Genomic DNA, 16254 nt, shown 5'->3' on the forward strand with positions numbered 1-16254 from the left:
TCTAAAATACCACCTGAAAAGCATCAACAGGCAGGTTATCCAGCATTTCACTTCTAGCCAGGAGGCGAAGTTAAAACTTTGGGAACTACTGGGAATCTGGAATCCTCAGAGTGAACAGAATAGCTATTTCCATTTTTGTCTTAAGCACTAGAATGAATAAGGTGTAAATAAATTAATAGAATCCAGTGCTTTAATGGACTGAGGATTAATGGAAGAGACAACCTGAATGCACAGAAAAGAATGTGTGCGAGTCTCACTTGTGTTTGTAATAAACTGTGGAGCTCCACAGAAATGCAGCTAACTAGATTTAGAGGGAATGTGCATGTAAAATGATCAAGGTGGGAAAGTAGCTGAAAGAAATAGCATTTTAGCCAGTTTTTTCTTTTTAATTAAAACTTAAATGTATCTTCAGTTTTCTTAGAAGTTGTTGAAACTATCACGGCTGTGGCTCAGGAAGCAGCGATGGTTGTCTGCCAGAAAGTCAGTGGTTTGATCCCTGGCTACTCCAGCCTGCATGTTAAAGTACCTTTAGGCAAGATGTCAACCCTGATGTGTGAATTTTAGATTAAAAGGGGGGAAAACACTAGTGTGAATAAGGTTTGTACTGAGAAAGTGTTTTGAATGCTCAAATTGAGTAGAAAAGTGTTAAATACACTGATGAGTCATTACATTATGATCACTGAAGCGGATAACGCTGATTTTGACAGGGGTCAAAGTTTGACAAGGTCCAAACTGTGATGGCTAGACTGGGTCAGAGGATCTAAAACTGCATCTCTTGTGGGGTGTTTCCAGTCTGCAGTGATCAGTATCAGAAGTGTGTGAAAAATGCACCAAGGAAGGAACAGCGGTGAGCCAGTGCCAGGGTCACGGGAGGCCGAGGCTCATAGATGCACGTGGGGGGCGAAGGCTGGCCCGTGCAGTCCGATCCAACAGACGAGCTATTTTAGCTCAAATTGCCAGAAAAGCTCATGCTGGTTCTGACAGAAAGGTGTGAAAATACACGTGTCACAGTTTGTGTGTATGGGGCTGCTTAGCTGCAGACCAGTTATGGTGCCTATGTTGACCCGCATCCTCTGCTGAAAGCACCAACAAGGGCACGTGCACATCAGAGCTGGACCACAGAGCAATGGAAGGTGCCCTGGTCTGATGAATCACTTTTTTTTTTTTTTTTTACATCACATTGATGGCTGGTGCATGTGCATCACTTACCTGGGGAATGCCTGGCACCAGGATGCACTATGAGAAGATGGCAAGCCAGCAGAGGCCGTGCGATGCTTTGGGCAATGTTCTGCTTGGAAACCTTGTGTCCTGCCTTCCACGTGGATGTTACGTTGACACGTACCACCTACCTAAGCACCTAAGACTGTCTACACCCTTTCATGGAAACAATATTCCTTGATGTATTTGGCCTCTTTCAGCAGGATAATGCACCTGCAATCGCCCCACCTCACAAATTACAGGACTTAAAGGATCTCTCGCTCACATCTTGGTGCCAGATACCACAGCACACCTTCAGGGGTCTAGTGGAGTCCATGCCTCGACAGGTCAGGGCTGTTTTGGCAGCAAAATGGGGACCAATACAATATTAGGCAGGCGGTCAAAATGTTATGCTTGATTGGTATAAGTACCAGTCCATTTACTTTATAAAGGGTAAATATATTTCATGCAGTGCAATGCAATAAAAGCTTTAAGCTATTTTTAGCTGCAGTGTGACTGGCTTTTGTTTTTGGCATCATTGTAATATGGTTATATTATGTGCATCATTTCCACCTTCAAAGCCATTCAAAGCAGATCAAGAGTTTTGCAGTCACATCGCCTGATTTCTGATGGACTTGTTGTACCTTTGTGTTTCTGCATTTTGGTGGGATATCTGTCAGCATTCTCTACGTGCTTTGGTACCAAATAAAGTTCCCCTGGTCCAGCTGGACAGAATCTCTCTTCAACATACACAAGACTGCAGATGCTACAAGATTAAAGCAGATTCAAATATTTGGCTGAACTACACCATGATATATATCTGCAGCTTTTCTTCCTAACAAGCAAATATTGACAGGCCATGATTTCTAAGATTTTTCCAGTTGTTTCATGTGATGTGCTCATAGCAGGAAAGAAATTAGTTACTTTGAAACCAAATAAGTTTTGGACGCAGTCGTCAAGATGTAGTTTTTCCATTTGATCCTCCAATACAACAAAAAAAACAAAAAAAAGGCAAAGTGTGGTTTATGTGCATTAGCATTTTAATTGGACAAAGCAAGAAAACATTGATTACAGTAGCAGAGTCATCAGTTCTCAGGGCTAACACCTTTCTAAACAAAAAGGTCTGAAAAGGTCGGTAGGCACTGCCTAATTAAAAAGAGTATCTTGTCAGCTAAAAGAAACCAGCTCTATAAGGCAACAGTTACAATGTAGGCCTCTCCATCTCTCTGGCAAAAAGAGCAAGTGTAAAGCTGAATACACTCAGATTTGTCTGATATAAAATACTGGCGTTTCAATAGATATTTAAAAAAAACATCAGAAGTGTCAAACACGTTCACACTTTAACGTTTGAATTGTGTTAAATTTTAAGTATGCACTGCATAGCAATGCTGTCTTATCCCTGCATGGAAGAGTCATGAGTTGCACTGTGCCAGAGTCACCTTTGATAGTGCCACTCTGCTACGTACAATGTTGGAGTTAACTGTCGAGTTATCAAAACAAAAATGAAAGCAAGCACCCACAGTTAACAGTAGCATTTTACTTACATCGTTTCAAATGGTGAATGGATGGTTATTTACATGTGGCGAAAAAGATTTGAGGCTGTCAAAGATATGAAGGAGAAATGGAAATAAAAAAAAAAAAAAAAGAAAGAAATGCTCTTGGTAGTCAAATTTGTCTAGCAAGTCCAAGAGGAAAGAACTGTGCAATATTTATCTGCCCTTACAGAGAAACAGCAGTGGCAACAATCCCTGCAATTGATTTTAATCCAAGAGAAAATCAGAACAAATTAATTAAATTTCCATCCCTCAAATAATTAAGGATCATAACTTAGCATGAATTAGTTAAAAAAAAAAACAAAACAAAACAAAAAAAACTCTCAGTGGTTGAGAGGAAAGAAGTGAAAATGGAAGCAATCTGTAAAACCCAGGAAAAAGATTCTCCTTTACAACTTTATACTCATTTACAGTTAACTTAAAAATGGTAAGAGCCCTGGTTCATGGCCAGTCTTGCCTACCACAAAGGGTGTAAATACCTGTGTGGGTCAAACTGCTGCTCCCTGGCTCCCTTTACCTCAGCCCACCCAAAGAAAACCCATTTACATCTCACAGACGTCAACCTTCTCATTAGGTTCCACATCCCAGTAAGTCTTAGTCCTGCCACAAATGGAGGCAGTGTTACACAGCCCCGCAGGGCACCGTACAGCCAATAAGAGGCTGATGGTTGACAAATCTCCCACCCTGCCCACTGATCAGTGTGTGGGGTATCCTGCGGCTCCCATACCGGGCTGGTTGGCTAGCATACTCCCATTCAATCCCTGTGTAGGCTCCATAACCCCACCGTTACTGATGGCGCTCATGCCAGTCCACCCAGCACTGGCCGGTAAGTGACTGCAAAAAAAAAAAAATAATGAGGTAAAGAGAGAGAGAGAGAGAGAGAGAAGACAAAATGCCAGCAGGTTAGAAGAGACAAGGCGAAAGGGAGCCAAAGAAACGGTTTGTATTAAAGCTACTGAAATCTGGACAGGCTAGAATGAGAACAAGGTGGCAAACAGAGTTATCAGAGGCTGTGAGGGTGAGGAAGGCTAGGTAAAAATCAAGCTAGCAAAAAACAGGAAGGGAAGGGGTTTTTTGTTGGGGGAAAATCAAAAGGAATTTGATTATATATGGGTGGATAAGCAGACAGCATACAGGCTAAGTGCAGCAAGCTAAATATTCTCTTCTTACCCCCCCCCCGACTGCTGATAACCACAAACCCAGCTGTAACCAGCCTACAGACTGATAAACCACACTGTGTACAGTGCAGACATCTTTTCTCTACATTTGGCCACAAAGTATAAGAGAATAAATTCTCTCCCAGTTTTCACAGGCTTTGTTTTTACTGCCTTTATGGTTCAGGCAACAAAAGTTCAGTGTGAAGATTCAGTGTGGAGACACACAGGATAAAGATCATCTTCAAATTTAAAGTCAAGAGAGGAGTAGCCTCAGTCTAAACCACTGTGCATTTACTGTACACTGGACAATCAAACACACTGATCCCACATCTGCCTGACACCCTAATGCAGAGTATTTAGGTAGCTGTTCACCACAAATATTAGACTGTTAGCAACTTGAGACCTGTCCTTTATTAATCTTGGGTGCACAAAACATCACTGCACATAAACTGTCCAGATAAAAGCAAATTAAGGTAAGCTACAAATGATACTCAACATTTCCAACTCACTCATATACAAATCACATCAGTGAAAAATAAAAATCAGTGAAATCAAAAAGAAAAAGTCAAAAGCTATGACAAAAATGAAGACATACAAAAAAAGGAGAAAAAAAACAAGTGAACAGCCTTAAAGATGCCAGTCCGTACACACCATGGGAAGTGGATTCATCATCAGCAAGCTATCCCAGGAGAGGACAGCCAGTAAAAAACTTTGCTTTGAGCATTTGGTCCTTTTGTGTTTAGTCAATTACCTTTAAAAATCCAAAAACTTTTACTTTAGCTTGTTTAAGTAGCTTTTCTTACATCCAATGCTCTGAGCCATTATGAAATATTATAATTCAAGTGACAAAACAACAAAAGCTTTCAGGTATTACCATGAACTGTGTACAAAGTAACTATACAATGAAGCACGATTACCAACAAAACTTCCGGTCAGATTCTTTGGGGTGTGTTATATGTGTATTTGTTTATGTCTCAATCTTCTCAAGTTGAGGGGCTCGTGAGGGAAGGGTTGAGGAGGTGGGGTTGGAGGGGAGAGGGAGGTCACAGCTCCCTCTTGTAGCCAGAGATGGCTCTCACTGGCCCGGTCTTGAACTCTGATGGTGTTGGGAGTAGGAGGAGGCAGAGAAGGGGAGCCCTGTACTACTTACTTGAAGCCTTGCTGGTTCCAAGCTTGGCCGTAGACACCGTAGGTGGGGACCTGCCACCCGTTGGGGACATACTGGCCGATCTGGGGCCCGTTGCCGTACCACTGGCCCCACTGACCATAAGGCTGGGCTGCAGCAAAGCCCATCTTGTTCTGCTGTAAGGTACAGTACAAAAAGGATGACTTTAGTATGGTTTAACAGCAGTGGTCCCACTGCCGTGAGATTCTTTGAATTAACTGGCAATTTGCAGATTAAACATTTGCATAAAGCTATGAGGTCATTACTGGGTATGTCTGTTTTTTTTCTCCTGGGAACTTTCAAAACTTCGCCATGAATAACTGCATAAACATGAGGTGACCATGTTGCAGTGACAGGTTTTAAAAACATTTCAAGTTGGACAAATAGGTAATTTTCCCTGAGTATGTCAGCATCTTAAAAATACTAATTTCTTTACAACATACTGTATTTTGTCTCTGATTGTTATACCATTGAAATGCTCAGGTACTTTTGTAACGCTCATACGTCCCCAAACAAACTGCTGTGGCATTCAACACTTCCGTTTAAAAAAAAGAAAAAAAAAAAAAAAGAAAAGCTGATGTTCAAGATGAACTAAATCACGACAGCACTACCAAGTCAGTATGCAGATGCTGTTCTCTTTATACAGGCCATAGCACCCTTACCTGGGGCACAGACATCTGCTGCATTGAGTTCATCATGTCTGGGGTCTCTTTACCCCAGTAGCATTTGACTATGTGGCCCTCTATTGAAGAGCCATTCACTGACACAATGGCATGAGCTGCTGACTCATGGGAGTTAAACCTGGACAAATGGGGAGAGAGAGACAGAGAGAAACTAAGGAAACGCTGAACATCATTTCATAAATATCCACTCAGCAATGGTGTCCACAGTGCATGTGTTTGCTTTAGCAAACTGGGAGAAGAGGATAAACTATTACTGAGAGACTCCTTGGCTACTAATGGCTGAGCTATTAATGGCAGCAGATATCTAACATGCACATGACTAAAACTGATACTTCAAATGTGTTGCAACACACATGTAAAAAACACAAACCTGCAGGTGCATATGATGCAAGAAGTTCACATCATGAAAATATCCTTGGTATCCACAGTGCTGCAGCGTTTCTATTTAGTACTGAACTAGAAAAAAGTCCCAGCACGTAAAACACCGGGACACGACCGAAAGGTAATTAACACACGCGATGCACCTGAACAGGCATAAACGTCAGCAACAACATCGCCCACTTAAGGAGATTACATCACAGCTCTACAAAGAACTAGCACTCAAGTCTGAATCAGGCCTGAGCTGGAGGAGGAGGAGGAGGAGGAGGAGGCTGAGGGAGGTCTGAGCTTCACTGCTCAGGTTGCGGTCCCGTGACCCAGCCCCGGAAAAGTGGAAGAAAGTGGATGGATGGATGTTTGTATTGTACTGTTTTATCATTCTAGATTTTAACTTTTATTGAGATGCGTGTTACGAATTGTAGGACGAGCATCCTTCATAAAGCGCGGCACAATGCGCCACACTTTCACGTCACAATTTATTCGTTTTTCGAGTGTTCTTTTCTCATATTTTAATGACACGTAAACATCATCTGCAGTAATGCGTTTTCATATATTTAACATAAATTTAAGGGTTTTTTCTTCATTGTCTGGAGAATAACATACAGCGTTCACAATGCACGATGTGCGGTGCCACAGTTAAGCAGCATTTAAAGTGCGATTCAATATTGAAGAACGTGGTTAATGGTTTCAAATGCCTTTGTTTAGATAGTTTTTGACATTGTCCTTTAAACAGGCTTAAAGTTTGACTTTATATGTGAGTGTTTCTTAGTTTTAGACTAGTCGATAAGTCTAATTTTTTTTCTTGTTTAGTCAACTATGAAATATAGTCACCAGGAACATCCCTAGCAATGTTTGTCTACCATTATGACAGTGTGGGGGAATCCAGCTCATTCCAAAGGCTTCATAAACGGTCCTTTTATACCGGCCACAAGTGCCTCAGAAACAAAGGTGACGCCAAACTGACGTCACTTCTGCTGTTGCTCACCGCTGTTTCTGCAGGTCACGCAACTCTCGATTTTTGTACCATGGCACGTTGTGCAGCTGTGACCACAGCCAGGTTGAAGACAAGCATACGACTGTGTGGGTTTTTCCCACCATTTTAATGATCTATCAGTACAGAAGCTCAGAGACTAACAGATTATACAAAGGGAGATGTTGCAGTTTGAAGATGCCTATCATTCAGGAGAATACCGCCGAAGGTACCTGCCCCGTAACGGGGAGCATAAATGGATGTTGCTGTGTGATGAAATCACCGGCAGTGCACCGAGCGGTCAATGTGGCAGGTACACTAGCAGCTTAACTTTTTCTTGCAACTATAAACCTCAGCAATAAAGTCTGACAGAAATGGAGAAGAAAGCAGAAGAACTTCCACATACCTGACAAATGAATATCCTTTGTCGGGAAAAACTCTGACTTCCATGATTTGTCCAAAGGGGGAGAAGGTCTGTCTCATCAGTTGCTCTAAAAGCCATACAGAAGGAGAATATCAGATACTGTTTCTGTACGGGTTAATGTGTCCTGAGAAAGTAACCGCTGCTCAAGGACCCTGTCCTACTGGAAGCCCCATGTACATGTCTGTAGCTGGTAAGCATCTTTATAATCATAGACTGGTTCTGCTTTTGATGACACCACCAGACTTTAGAATGACCTCATGGCCTAAACTAAAATGTTACAATGACTAACAACAGACTGGCTATAATTTACCGTTTCCTCAGAAAATCTGTCCTACCGAATATTATGCGGCCATATCTTGATATTCCTGCAGTATGTGCACCAGAACTCGTGATGCCTATTTTTTTTTTTTAATCTCCGAATTTGAACTGACGTATGTATGACAACGTTAAACTCACTCTGCACTCGAGCAACAGCTGGCGTTGTTAGCTCGATAGCCTTATAAGATTACTTTAGTCCCAGTTTGTTCCAATCTCTCTGCTGTTACTAATAAATATTCTCATTTGTTACTGCACCTATAAAATGTGAAAAATGCAGCAAAAATGTACCTTTATTAACTTTTTCTTATAAAGACGTGACCAAAGTGTTTTATTGGGAAGAAAAAAAAAAAAAAAAAGGCATTTACATTTATTATTTACTATTTATATTTTTTAAGACAACAAAAAACTGTGGCCACTACAGCTGAAATGATTTATGTATCCATCCTTAAACTTTGTGGACAGCGCTTGGTTCAAATGCTTGGTTTCAGACAAACAGTTACACTCAGTAGTCCATTTATGCGAACATACCTCCAGGGGAAGAAGAAAATTAAAAAAAAAAAAAAAAAAAACTACAGCATGCTAGCAGGGTTAGCTTGAAAACTGTGCAGACAATATGCCAACTTTATTTTGCACGTGCTTTGTGTTAACTCACAGCACAGCCAGAATCGGCTCTGCTCACACTGTGCAGGTTAATTAGCCTGACACTGTGGAGCTCACACTGATCATAAATAGTAAGCCTCTGGTCACTTTAGCAAAAGATGGTCGTCAGTGTAAAAAAGAAAAGACTGGTGCATTACTTTGCTAAATTTTTTAACGCTGAACTTGTACCAGTGGCTTTAATTGGCCATTTAATTGTGAGAAAGGAATGATATACACTTTTTGGATCACTTTGCAGTACTGAACATGATTTCAAAACCAAACTTCATACCGAACAGTGATACTTGCATAATGTTACACTCCTAGGGGCAGCAGCATGCTTGAAAGACTTCTGAATAATCATAAAAAGTTTAAATAAGAGCAGTCACCCACCTGAATTTTAATAGCAGATACTATCGCAGATTTATCACTATTCTGTATTATTATTACTATTATCATTATCACAGTTGTGTTGTCAGTGGTACTCATAGATTACCTGTCAGTCCTGTGCTGACTCCACCGCAGTATACAGTGCAGTTACTGGGGCTGGACTGATTCACTACTTCATCAAAAGATAGGTGTTTGGAGTTACCTGGTGGCAAAAGACAGGTTTCTGTTAATGCACCCACTCTATATCTGAAGGGGAAAAAAAAAAAAAAAAATCTTATAAATGATATATAACGCACTTTCATGGGTGGCCTTTGGGGCAGGGGGCTTTCTTGTGGCCCAGTTAGTTCGAATCTGTCTTCCTCCTAGCCACTGCCCGCCCATGTGCTGAATGGCATTCTCGGCATCCTAGAATGAAGATAATGTTATTTTATCCACTGGAAGTCTTAACAAGATGAAACAATTCAGAAGCACTGCAAACCAATCAAGAAGCAATCTATGTGACAATGTTAATATACCAAGAGAGTGCTTCTATTCTTTGAAGCAGAATTCATTGACAGAAATGCTTCAAAGACTCATTAACAGCAATATTAAAAACACACACGAAGCCTACTTACCCATTTGTTAAAGAAAGACACAAAGCCATAGCCTTTAGATTTCCCTGTAGCCATGTCTTTCACAACACGAGCATCTCTGTGGACAAAAATCACAAACAGCAGCTCATCACGAACATGCAGCACAGCTGAAGCCTCCACTATAAGAGGTGTAACAAGTCTAAATAAACTAGGCACTTTATGTGCCTGAGATTTCTTCCATTCTTTCACATTATATTTATCAAGTATATGGCAAGATAGGCAATCATATTGCTGCAATGTAGTACAGTACGCTCTTAACTCTGATTTAACAATGTTCTATGGTAAATATGAGCTTGACACTTACGATATCCTGCCAAAAGGACCAAAGGCAGCTTTGACGTCTTCTGTGGTTATTTCCGGGCTCAGGTCCTCCAACAAAAACATGAAAATGATCTATTTGGAGGGAAAACATGGTTTAGACCTGCATACATTACAATACATACTCGGTTTCAAGCTTATACTTTCCAGGAATGTTAGTTTCTGTTTGGAACTGCTGATTGGTATCAGTTTGTTAACAGAGGTAGGACAAAAAGAACAAAGTCAGCCAAAACCACATTTTAGACAACTGAATAAAGTAATCGCATCAAAACAGCTGTGTGATATCGATTCATCAGCATTATCATGGAGACGCTTTCAGTGCATTAATGTTCAAAACTTCATTACCCCATATTCAAGTAGTTTTACTTACTACTTGTGTCTTTTTCTGGCTGGTTGGTGTCGTGGCCCAGTTGACTTTGACTTCCTGTGAGAAGAGCAGAGAAAGAGCAAGGCAGGTGGAGTATGTTTACAATATACAGTAAAACCTGGTAATCTCCAATAGGCAAGTTAGAGGTTGATTTTAAACAAATAAAAAGTTACTTTGAAGCTGATTTTGAAACAAAATATAAGCTCTCAATTAGCTTAAGAAAATCTATGCATGTTTAAAAAGCCCAGAATCTAAACAATGAATGATTAAAAAAAAAAGAAAAAAAAAAAAAGAGGGGAACAACTCATGCCTTTGATAGAAAATATAATACATGCATCTCATCTAAGCAGACTCATTTCTTAGTTCAGCACCACAGCTATTTGAGTATCAGGTTAAAGTCCCAACACTGAACTCATTATTACACCATTCCCGCACCACTTTAAATTCTTTTATCAGCCCCTGGGGTCTCTTAAATGTTGCTGTTTACAATGTTAGTCATTTCTTCTATTGCTCTAGATAGCGGGGCATTATCAAGCCCCTAATACACGATGTGTTTTGGAGCCCTGAATTATATTCCTGCACTCTGCTTGAAGCATTTAAGCCACATAAAGATAGACAGCTCACACCTACCAAAAGAACTGTGTATATTTCTTGAACATAAAGACTGAGAGGCCCTGGTGGAACCACTTTTTAATTATAGAAAGAAACTGTCATATCTTTCTCCAGCAGCCTCCCCTTGTCATTTAGAATATCCAGTAAATATTATATGAATGCAAAGGCCAATAGTTTTTCTTTCATGTTACAAAACAACAATTTTCATACCCAAATCCCACCCATCCCCACTCACCCTGTAGATACGATAGCTTACCTTACCCATTATTTTCCTTCCATTCATTGCTGCCAATGAGGCAGCAGCATGCCTGTGGTCATAGAACTCCACAAAGCAGTACGGATCATTTCCGGCTGTCTGTTAATGGGAAAACAAGACTGATTTTAAGTCAAAAATTACAGGAAACAATTAAAAAAAAAAAAAATCACCTATTACTGTTGGATGTGTAAGGTCCAATATAATGGACTAGAAGAGAAAAATGACACTCCACATTTACAGACAGGCCAAATTGGAAGCGCCAAAGCCGTTGATTGAGGCCACACCGTACTATACACAGCAGAGGGAAAAACACTCACATCAACTATCATTTTACAGCTCTTGCAGGGCCCTATCTGTGTGAAGACCTGCAGAATGAGGGGCTCGGTGACATCCCTGGACAGATTCCCCACATACCTGCACAGGGAGAGAGATGTGGGAGTTGAGTTTTCGTCAAACAGGAAGTAGCATGCAAACAAAGGCTAGTTAACCGGGCTAGCTACACCCCACAACAATGCCTTATAGCGACATAAAACACAACAATGAATTGGTACTAAATATTGCTGGGGGCAGTCTTTGTTTTACAAAAATAATTTCAGTAACTTCACCCCCTCGCTGGAAGTGTCCCGCGCTGTGTCCACGAGCGTTGACGTGGCTTGTCTGCCAGCTAGCTAACGATAACGCTAACCGGTTCAAGCGGGCCTGGAGCTAAGTGTCTCGGCAGTGTGCTACTTTATAAAACAATATCCTTCTTACTTCGGTTTAGCTATAGCGTTTAGAGTGGCAACAAACCGCAGAGTCTTCGTTAATTTTAGCTAGCATTGCACGAAAACGGGAGTACTTTCAAAGAAAAGACCTGCTGGATGTGTTCACATCTTTAGCTGGTGCTAGCTAGCACTAGCTACCATTCAGTTTCGTTTCCAAGCAAATTAAGGTTCCGTCTATTTAGCCAAGTAATCCCAACAAATAAAGAGTTGCAACTGTCGTATGGCATACATATAGGGTAATAAATAATAATGGAAATGAAATACCCTTGATGACAATGTTTAAAAGCTATTAAATGAAACAACAACGTGGAAATATTTCGGACGCGCCGTAGTTTAGACGAAGCCTTCCCATTCCAGAGCATAGACGAGGACGCTGATACTCACAAGGTTCTGGGTTGATCGTCCTCCATCATCAAGGTTTAGTGGTCGCGTCCTGAGAAGTATTTAATCCAGTGACATACAAATGGCTGGTGCTAAACCTGAACGACCCGAACGTAAAGACTATATCTACTATTTAGTATCTCTCCGCGATCGACCCTCTCTCTCTGGCACACACCGCAGACAGCCTCAGTCTGATGCAAACAATAGGAAGTTGAAGATGGCGGAGGAGCGGCGTCAGCAGCGTAAACCTGCGCGCTGAAATGAAGCCAAAATCAAGCGCTCCTTCTCCCACACACAAAGATGTGCCCCCACCTTTCATTCCATACGTGTCACACACCGATAGTTAACATTAGCTTTGGGGAATAACATTTGTATTTCCCAATTCCTGATCAGTGCTAGGCCAGCCAAAGACCAAAGACGTTAGAGAGAATAACAGCTGTGCACATCTGGAATTTGGCTTCTAAGTGTATTCGTTTTAATTTATGATAAAACGTCTTTGTAAGTGTTAAGCGACACACTCGACTCTGTGAGAAATCCAGGCCTAACATGTTGAGATTTGGTAATCATCGCTGGCGCAAAACGCGTGCGCCGCCCGGGAATCGAACCCGGGTCGCAAGAATGGGAATCTTGCATGATACCACTACACCAGCGGCGCTGTGGAGAAGCTATTCAGGAGTCAGATATATCAGGACTCCTGTTACAGTCTGTGGCCTAGAAACCTGAGTGACAACAGAATCCTTAAGAAAGAAGGTGAAAACAAGACTTCCATCACCCATTCCTCATTTTGCAATTCAGACTTGTGTCAGTCAGAGCTCTAGTTTGCTCACTTTCCTGAATACTGTCAGCATTGCATTACCTCCAGCTCCATATGACCCTGAACTGGATAAGGAATCATCTCTACATAATGTCACAAGTGCATGTCATGGCACAGCTAATTACACCCAAGTGCATGTTGGAAATATTCATCACACAGTTGTTGGCCATTGGAATAATGTTTTTCCAATGTTGTTGTCCAATTTTGGTGAGTCACTGGATATTTTCTCTTTCTTCAGACCATTCTCTGTAAACTCTAGAGATGTTTGTGTGGGAAAATCCCAGCAGATCAGCATTTTCTGAAATACTCAGACCAACAGCCATGCCACTTTCACTCACCTTTCTTTCTGATGCTCAGTTTGAACTTCAGCAGACTGTCTTGACCATGTATAGATGCCTAAATGCTTTGAATTGCTGACCCGTGATTGGCCAATTAGATACTTGCGTAACAAGCAGCTGAACAGGTGTACCTAATAAAGTGGCTGCTGAATGTATGTAGCAGGACTGTACTAGACTATACAGTAGTTAGTGCTATATTGTCAGATTGTATATTTTTTCTTTGTTTCTGATGCATATAGTTTCACAGGTATCATTGTGCATTTCTCTATTTCAGCAATTTTGTAAAGTTTCAAATTAATCCTTTACATTTCATTTTTGTGTCTGACCACTGCATTAGGCCCACATTTTGCAGTCCTCTTTCCAAATGCAGTAAGGTTTTGATTACAGTACAAAAAAAAATCATGTTTAAGTCATAAAACAATGGTGAAAGGGTTTTAATTCATTGGTCACAGAGATGAAGTGATTGACTGACTTCATGTTTTGACAAAGAAGGTTTTGATTGTTGCAGTGTCTTTTGCACAGGTGAGTCTGTGTTATGAAAAATGCCTTAACTCTTTTGAGAACCGCATTAAGAGTGGTGAGAATGACTTTTCTGCTGTGAGAGTGAGAAAGCCTGTAAGAAATGATTAAATGTAACAATTTCACACATGTGCATGTGTGTTGAAACCAATTTTTTGGAAGTAAAAATCCTGTCATCATTAGGGATTAATAGTACTTGATGAAGCCATTTCTTACCTGATGTTTGTCCTACAAACACCAGAGACACACACGACATAGTTGATCACTGATCACTGAAAATTGTCACATGACTATGGAGTCATTTCTGAAATGATCAAGTATGGACAAAGACTTATCTCTGTACTGACACCTTCCTGAAAGTATGTCAGAAATTTAAGTTACAGTTTGAGAATATGTGACATTTTCTTTCACAAAAACACACATAATATTTTCAACTTTGTGACAAATGTATGCAGATCTCATGGGGAGACTTAGAAATGATCAGTGGTAATGTCAGCTCTATATTATCCACAGTTGTTAACAGATGTATTGGGAATGCAGGTACAACTGTGTTGGGTTCCTGCTCATAATAAAAGTAAAGTAGGTGGTGGTATGCATCTGTTACATTGCTAATAGATGCATATCACCACCCACTTGGTGAAGATAGTGGGGTAAATAACGTAGACCTTTAAACGCCCAAGACCCTGCATCCACATATAGGGACATTACATTTTGGCTTTGCTGCACTTTATACTTCGTTCAGCTCAATAGTGTTTTATACTTAAGCCATGTAAAATAAACCCATTGTCCCCATCTGAGGACATAAAAACACAAGAAAAAGAAAAAAGTATGTAACAAAATAAAACTTCCTGTTTGATGAGGAAGCTTAGTTCATATACATATCAGGTCCATCTAATCACAAAGGTCTTAGTTTCAGTCCATGTTAGGAAACTGACTCTCACCACAGCACTCAGCTGAATAGACCCAGAGCATCACCAACAAGAGCGGATTTTTTTGGCTCCCTGAAAAGAATAAATCTGTCAGAATAAAGCAAATATCAAGCAGTGTGGGAGTTTATGCATTATCTATACAAAAATAAACCAGAAAACCTTTGAATCTGCTAAAGTCTGAGATCCTTACATCCTCTTTACAAGCACACCCCCAGCTTATTGAACAAGTTATGTTCATGGGTTCATGTGGTCATAGGTCTGGAGGAAAATGAAGAGATTTGGGGGAAAAAAAGCTTTTGCTTAGACACCCATAAGCAAAGTGTGGTGGAAAGCCATCAATGCAGACAAAGGCGAGGTGTGGAATTTAACCTTGCGTGGAAAAACGAACGGGAAACTCTCACTTTAAGACTCCGTGAGTCGTGTTTATTAACACCGGAAAAGAGCTAGCCAAACAAACACCAACAGCAAAAACAACGTCATCGGGACTCTTAAAGAGACCGCGACCATTACATGAATCACAACATTAAAGACGGTGACAAACAACCTAACCATAACCATAACCATAACCGGACATGTATACAAAAGTGAATTATGCCATCAGTGTTGATAGCACTACACATGCCCCCCCAGAATTCACTACAACAGAAACCTGAAGAAGGAAAACATCAACGCGTGGTGGGCGAAGCAAACGCCCGCACGGCTCCGCCGAACGGGAGGAGGCAGAACCGCGTCCTCAGTGGCCGGCTGAGGGGCTCTGCTGCGGCATGGTTGAGGGGCAGGCGGAACGGGAAAGGGGGCCTAGTCAGGGGGCCGACCTCGTTTTGGGGGGGCAGCGCCAACTCGACCGGCCCAGCCGGATCTAGGTGAGCTGGTTTTAAGGCGGGTCCACGGATATAGTCTCCGCTTTGCCCCCCACGTCCACCACAAAGTGCTTGGCTCCAGTGCCCATGACACGGAAGGGGCCCTCATAAGGCGGCCGGAGGGGTCCGCGGCGACCATCTACTCGAATGAAAACGTAGCCCGTAGACTGCAGGCCCCTGGGGACGTGAGAGTTCGGCCAAACCATGGCAGGAAGTAGGAAGTGGAGCAAACCGTCTGGCATTGTCCAACAGGCTGGAGCGCTGGAGTGCAGCTGATCAAGGGGTCGTGGTGCTGGGGACGAATCCCCAGGGACCCGCAGCGGCTGGCCATAGACCAGCTCCGCGGAGGAGGCCTGGAGGTCTTCCTTAGGTGCTGTCCGGATGCCCAGCATGACCCATGGGAGTTTGTCCAGCCCAGGAACTGCCCGTCAGGCTGGCCCGCAAGGAGGCTTTCATCGACCTGTGAAACGTTCACAGAGGCCATTACTCTGGGGGTGGTAGGCCGTGGTGCGGTGGAGTTTTAACCCCCAAGCTCGCTGCAACAGCGTTCCAAAGTTCAGAGGTAAACTGAACGCCACGGTCTGAGGAAATGT

At 41.8% G+C, this 16254-nt stretch overlaps 1 protein-coding gene and 1 non-coding gene across 3 annotated transcripts; both read right to left on the reverse strand.

Moving 5' to 3' along the window:
- Positions 1-2214: 2214 nt before the first annotated feature.
- Positions 2215-12432, reverse strand: LOC115785410 (nucleolysin TIA-1-like). Of its 2 annotated transcripts, none has more exons than XM_030736991.1 (12): positions 12205-12432; positions 11374-11470; positions 11057-11155; positions 10192-10245; positions 9808-9896; positions 9486-9561; positions 9168-9276; positions 8978-9073; positions 7510-7594; positions 5735-5873; positions 5058-5206; positions 2215-3584 (listed from the first exon to the last, which is right to left on the reverse strand). In XM_030736991.1, exons 1-12 carry the CDS (start codon positions 12231-12233, stop codon positions 3446-3448), a joined length of 1161 nt encoding a protein of 386 aa, XP_030592851.1. In that variant the 5' UTR covers positions 12234-12432; the 3' UTR covers positions 2215-3445. The 2 variants fall into 2 exon arrangements, with proteins under 2 accessions (XP_030592851.1, XP_030592850.1); XM_030736990.1 differs by having other exon boundaries at positions 5058-5209; positions 12205-12428.
- Positions 12433-12785: 353 nt separating this feature from the next.
- On the reverse strand, positions 12786-12856 carry trnag-ccc (transfer RNA glycine (anticodon CCC)). The gene has a single exon. It is a non-coding gene; the product is annotated as a tRNA-Gly (tRNA).
- Between the last annotated feature and the right edge of the window lie 3398 nt (positions 12857-16254).

Source organism: Archocentrus centrarchus, chromosome 9 (genome assembly GCF_007364275.1).
Source record: "Archocentrus centrarchus isolate MPI-CPG fArcCen1 chromosome 9, fArcCen1, whole genome shotgun sequence".
Lineage (NCBI taxonomy): Eukaryota > Metazoa > Chordata > Actinopteri > Cichliformes > Cichlidae > Archocentrus > Archocentrus centrarchus.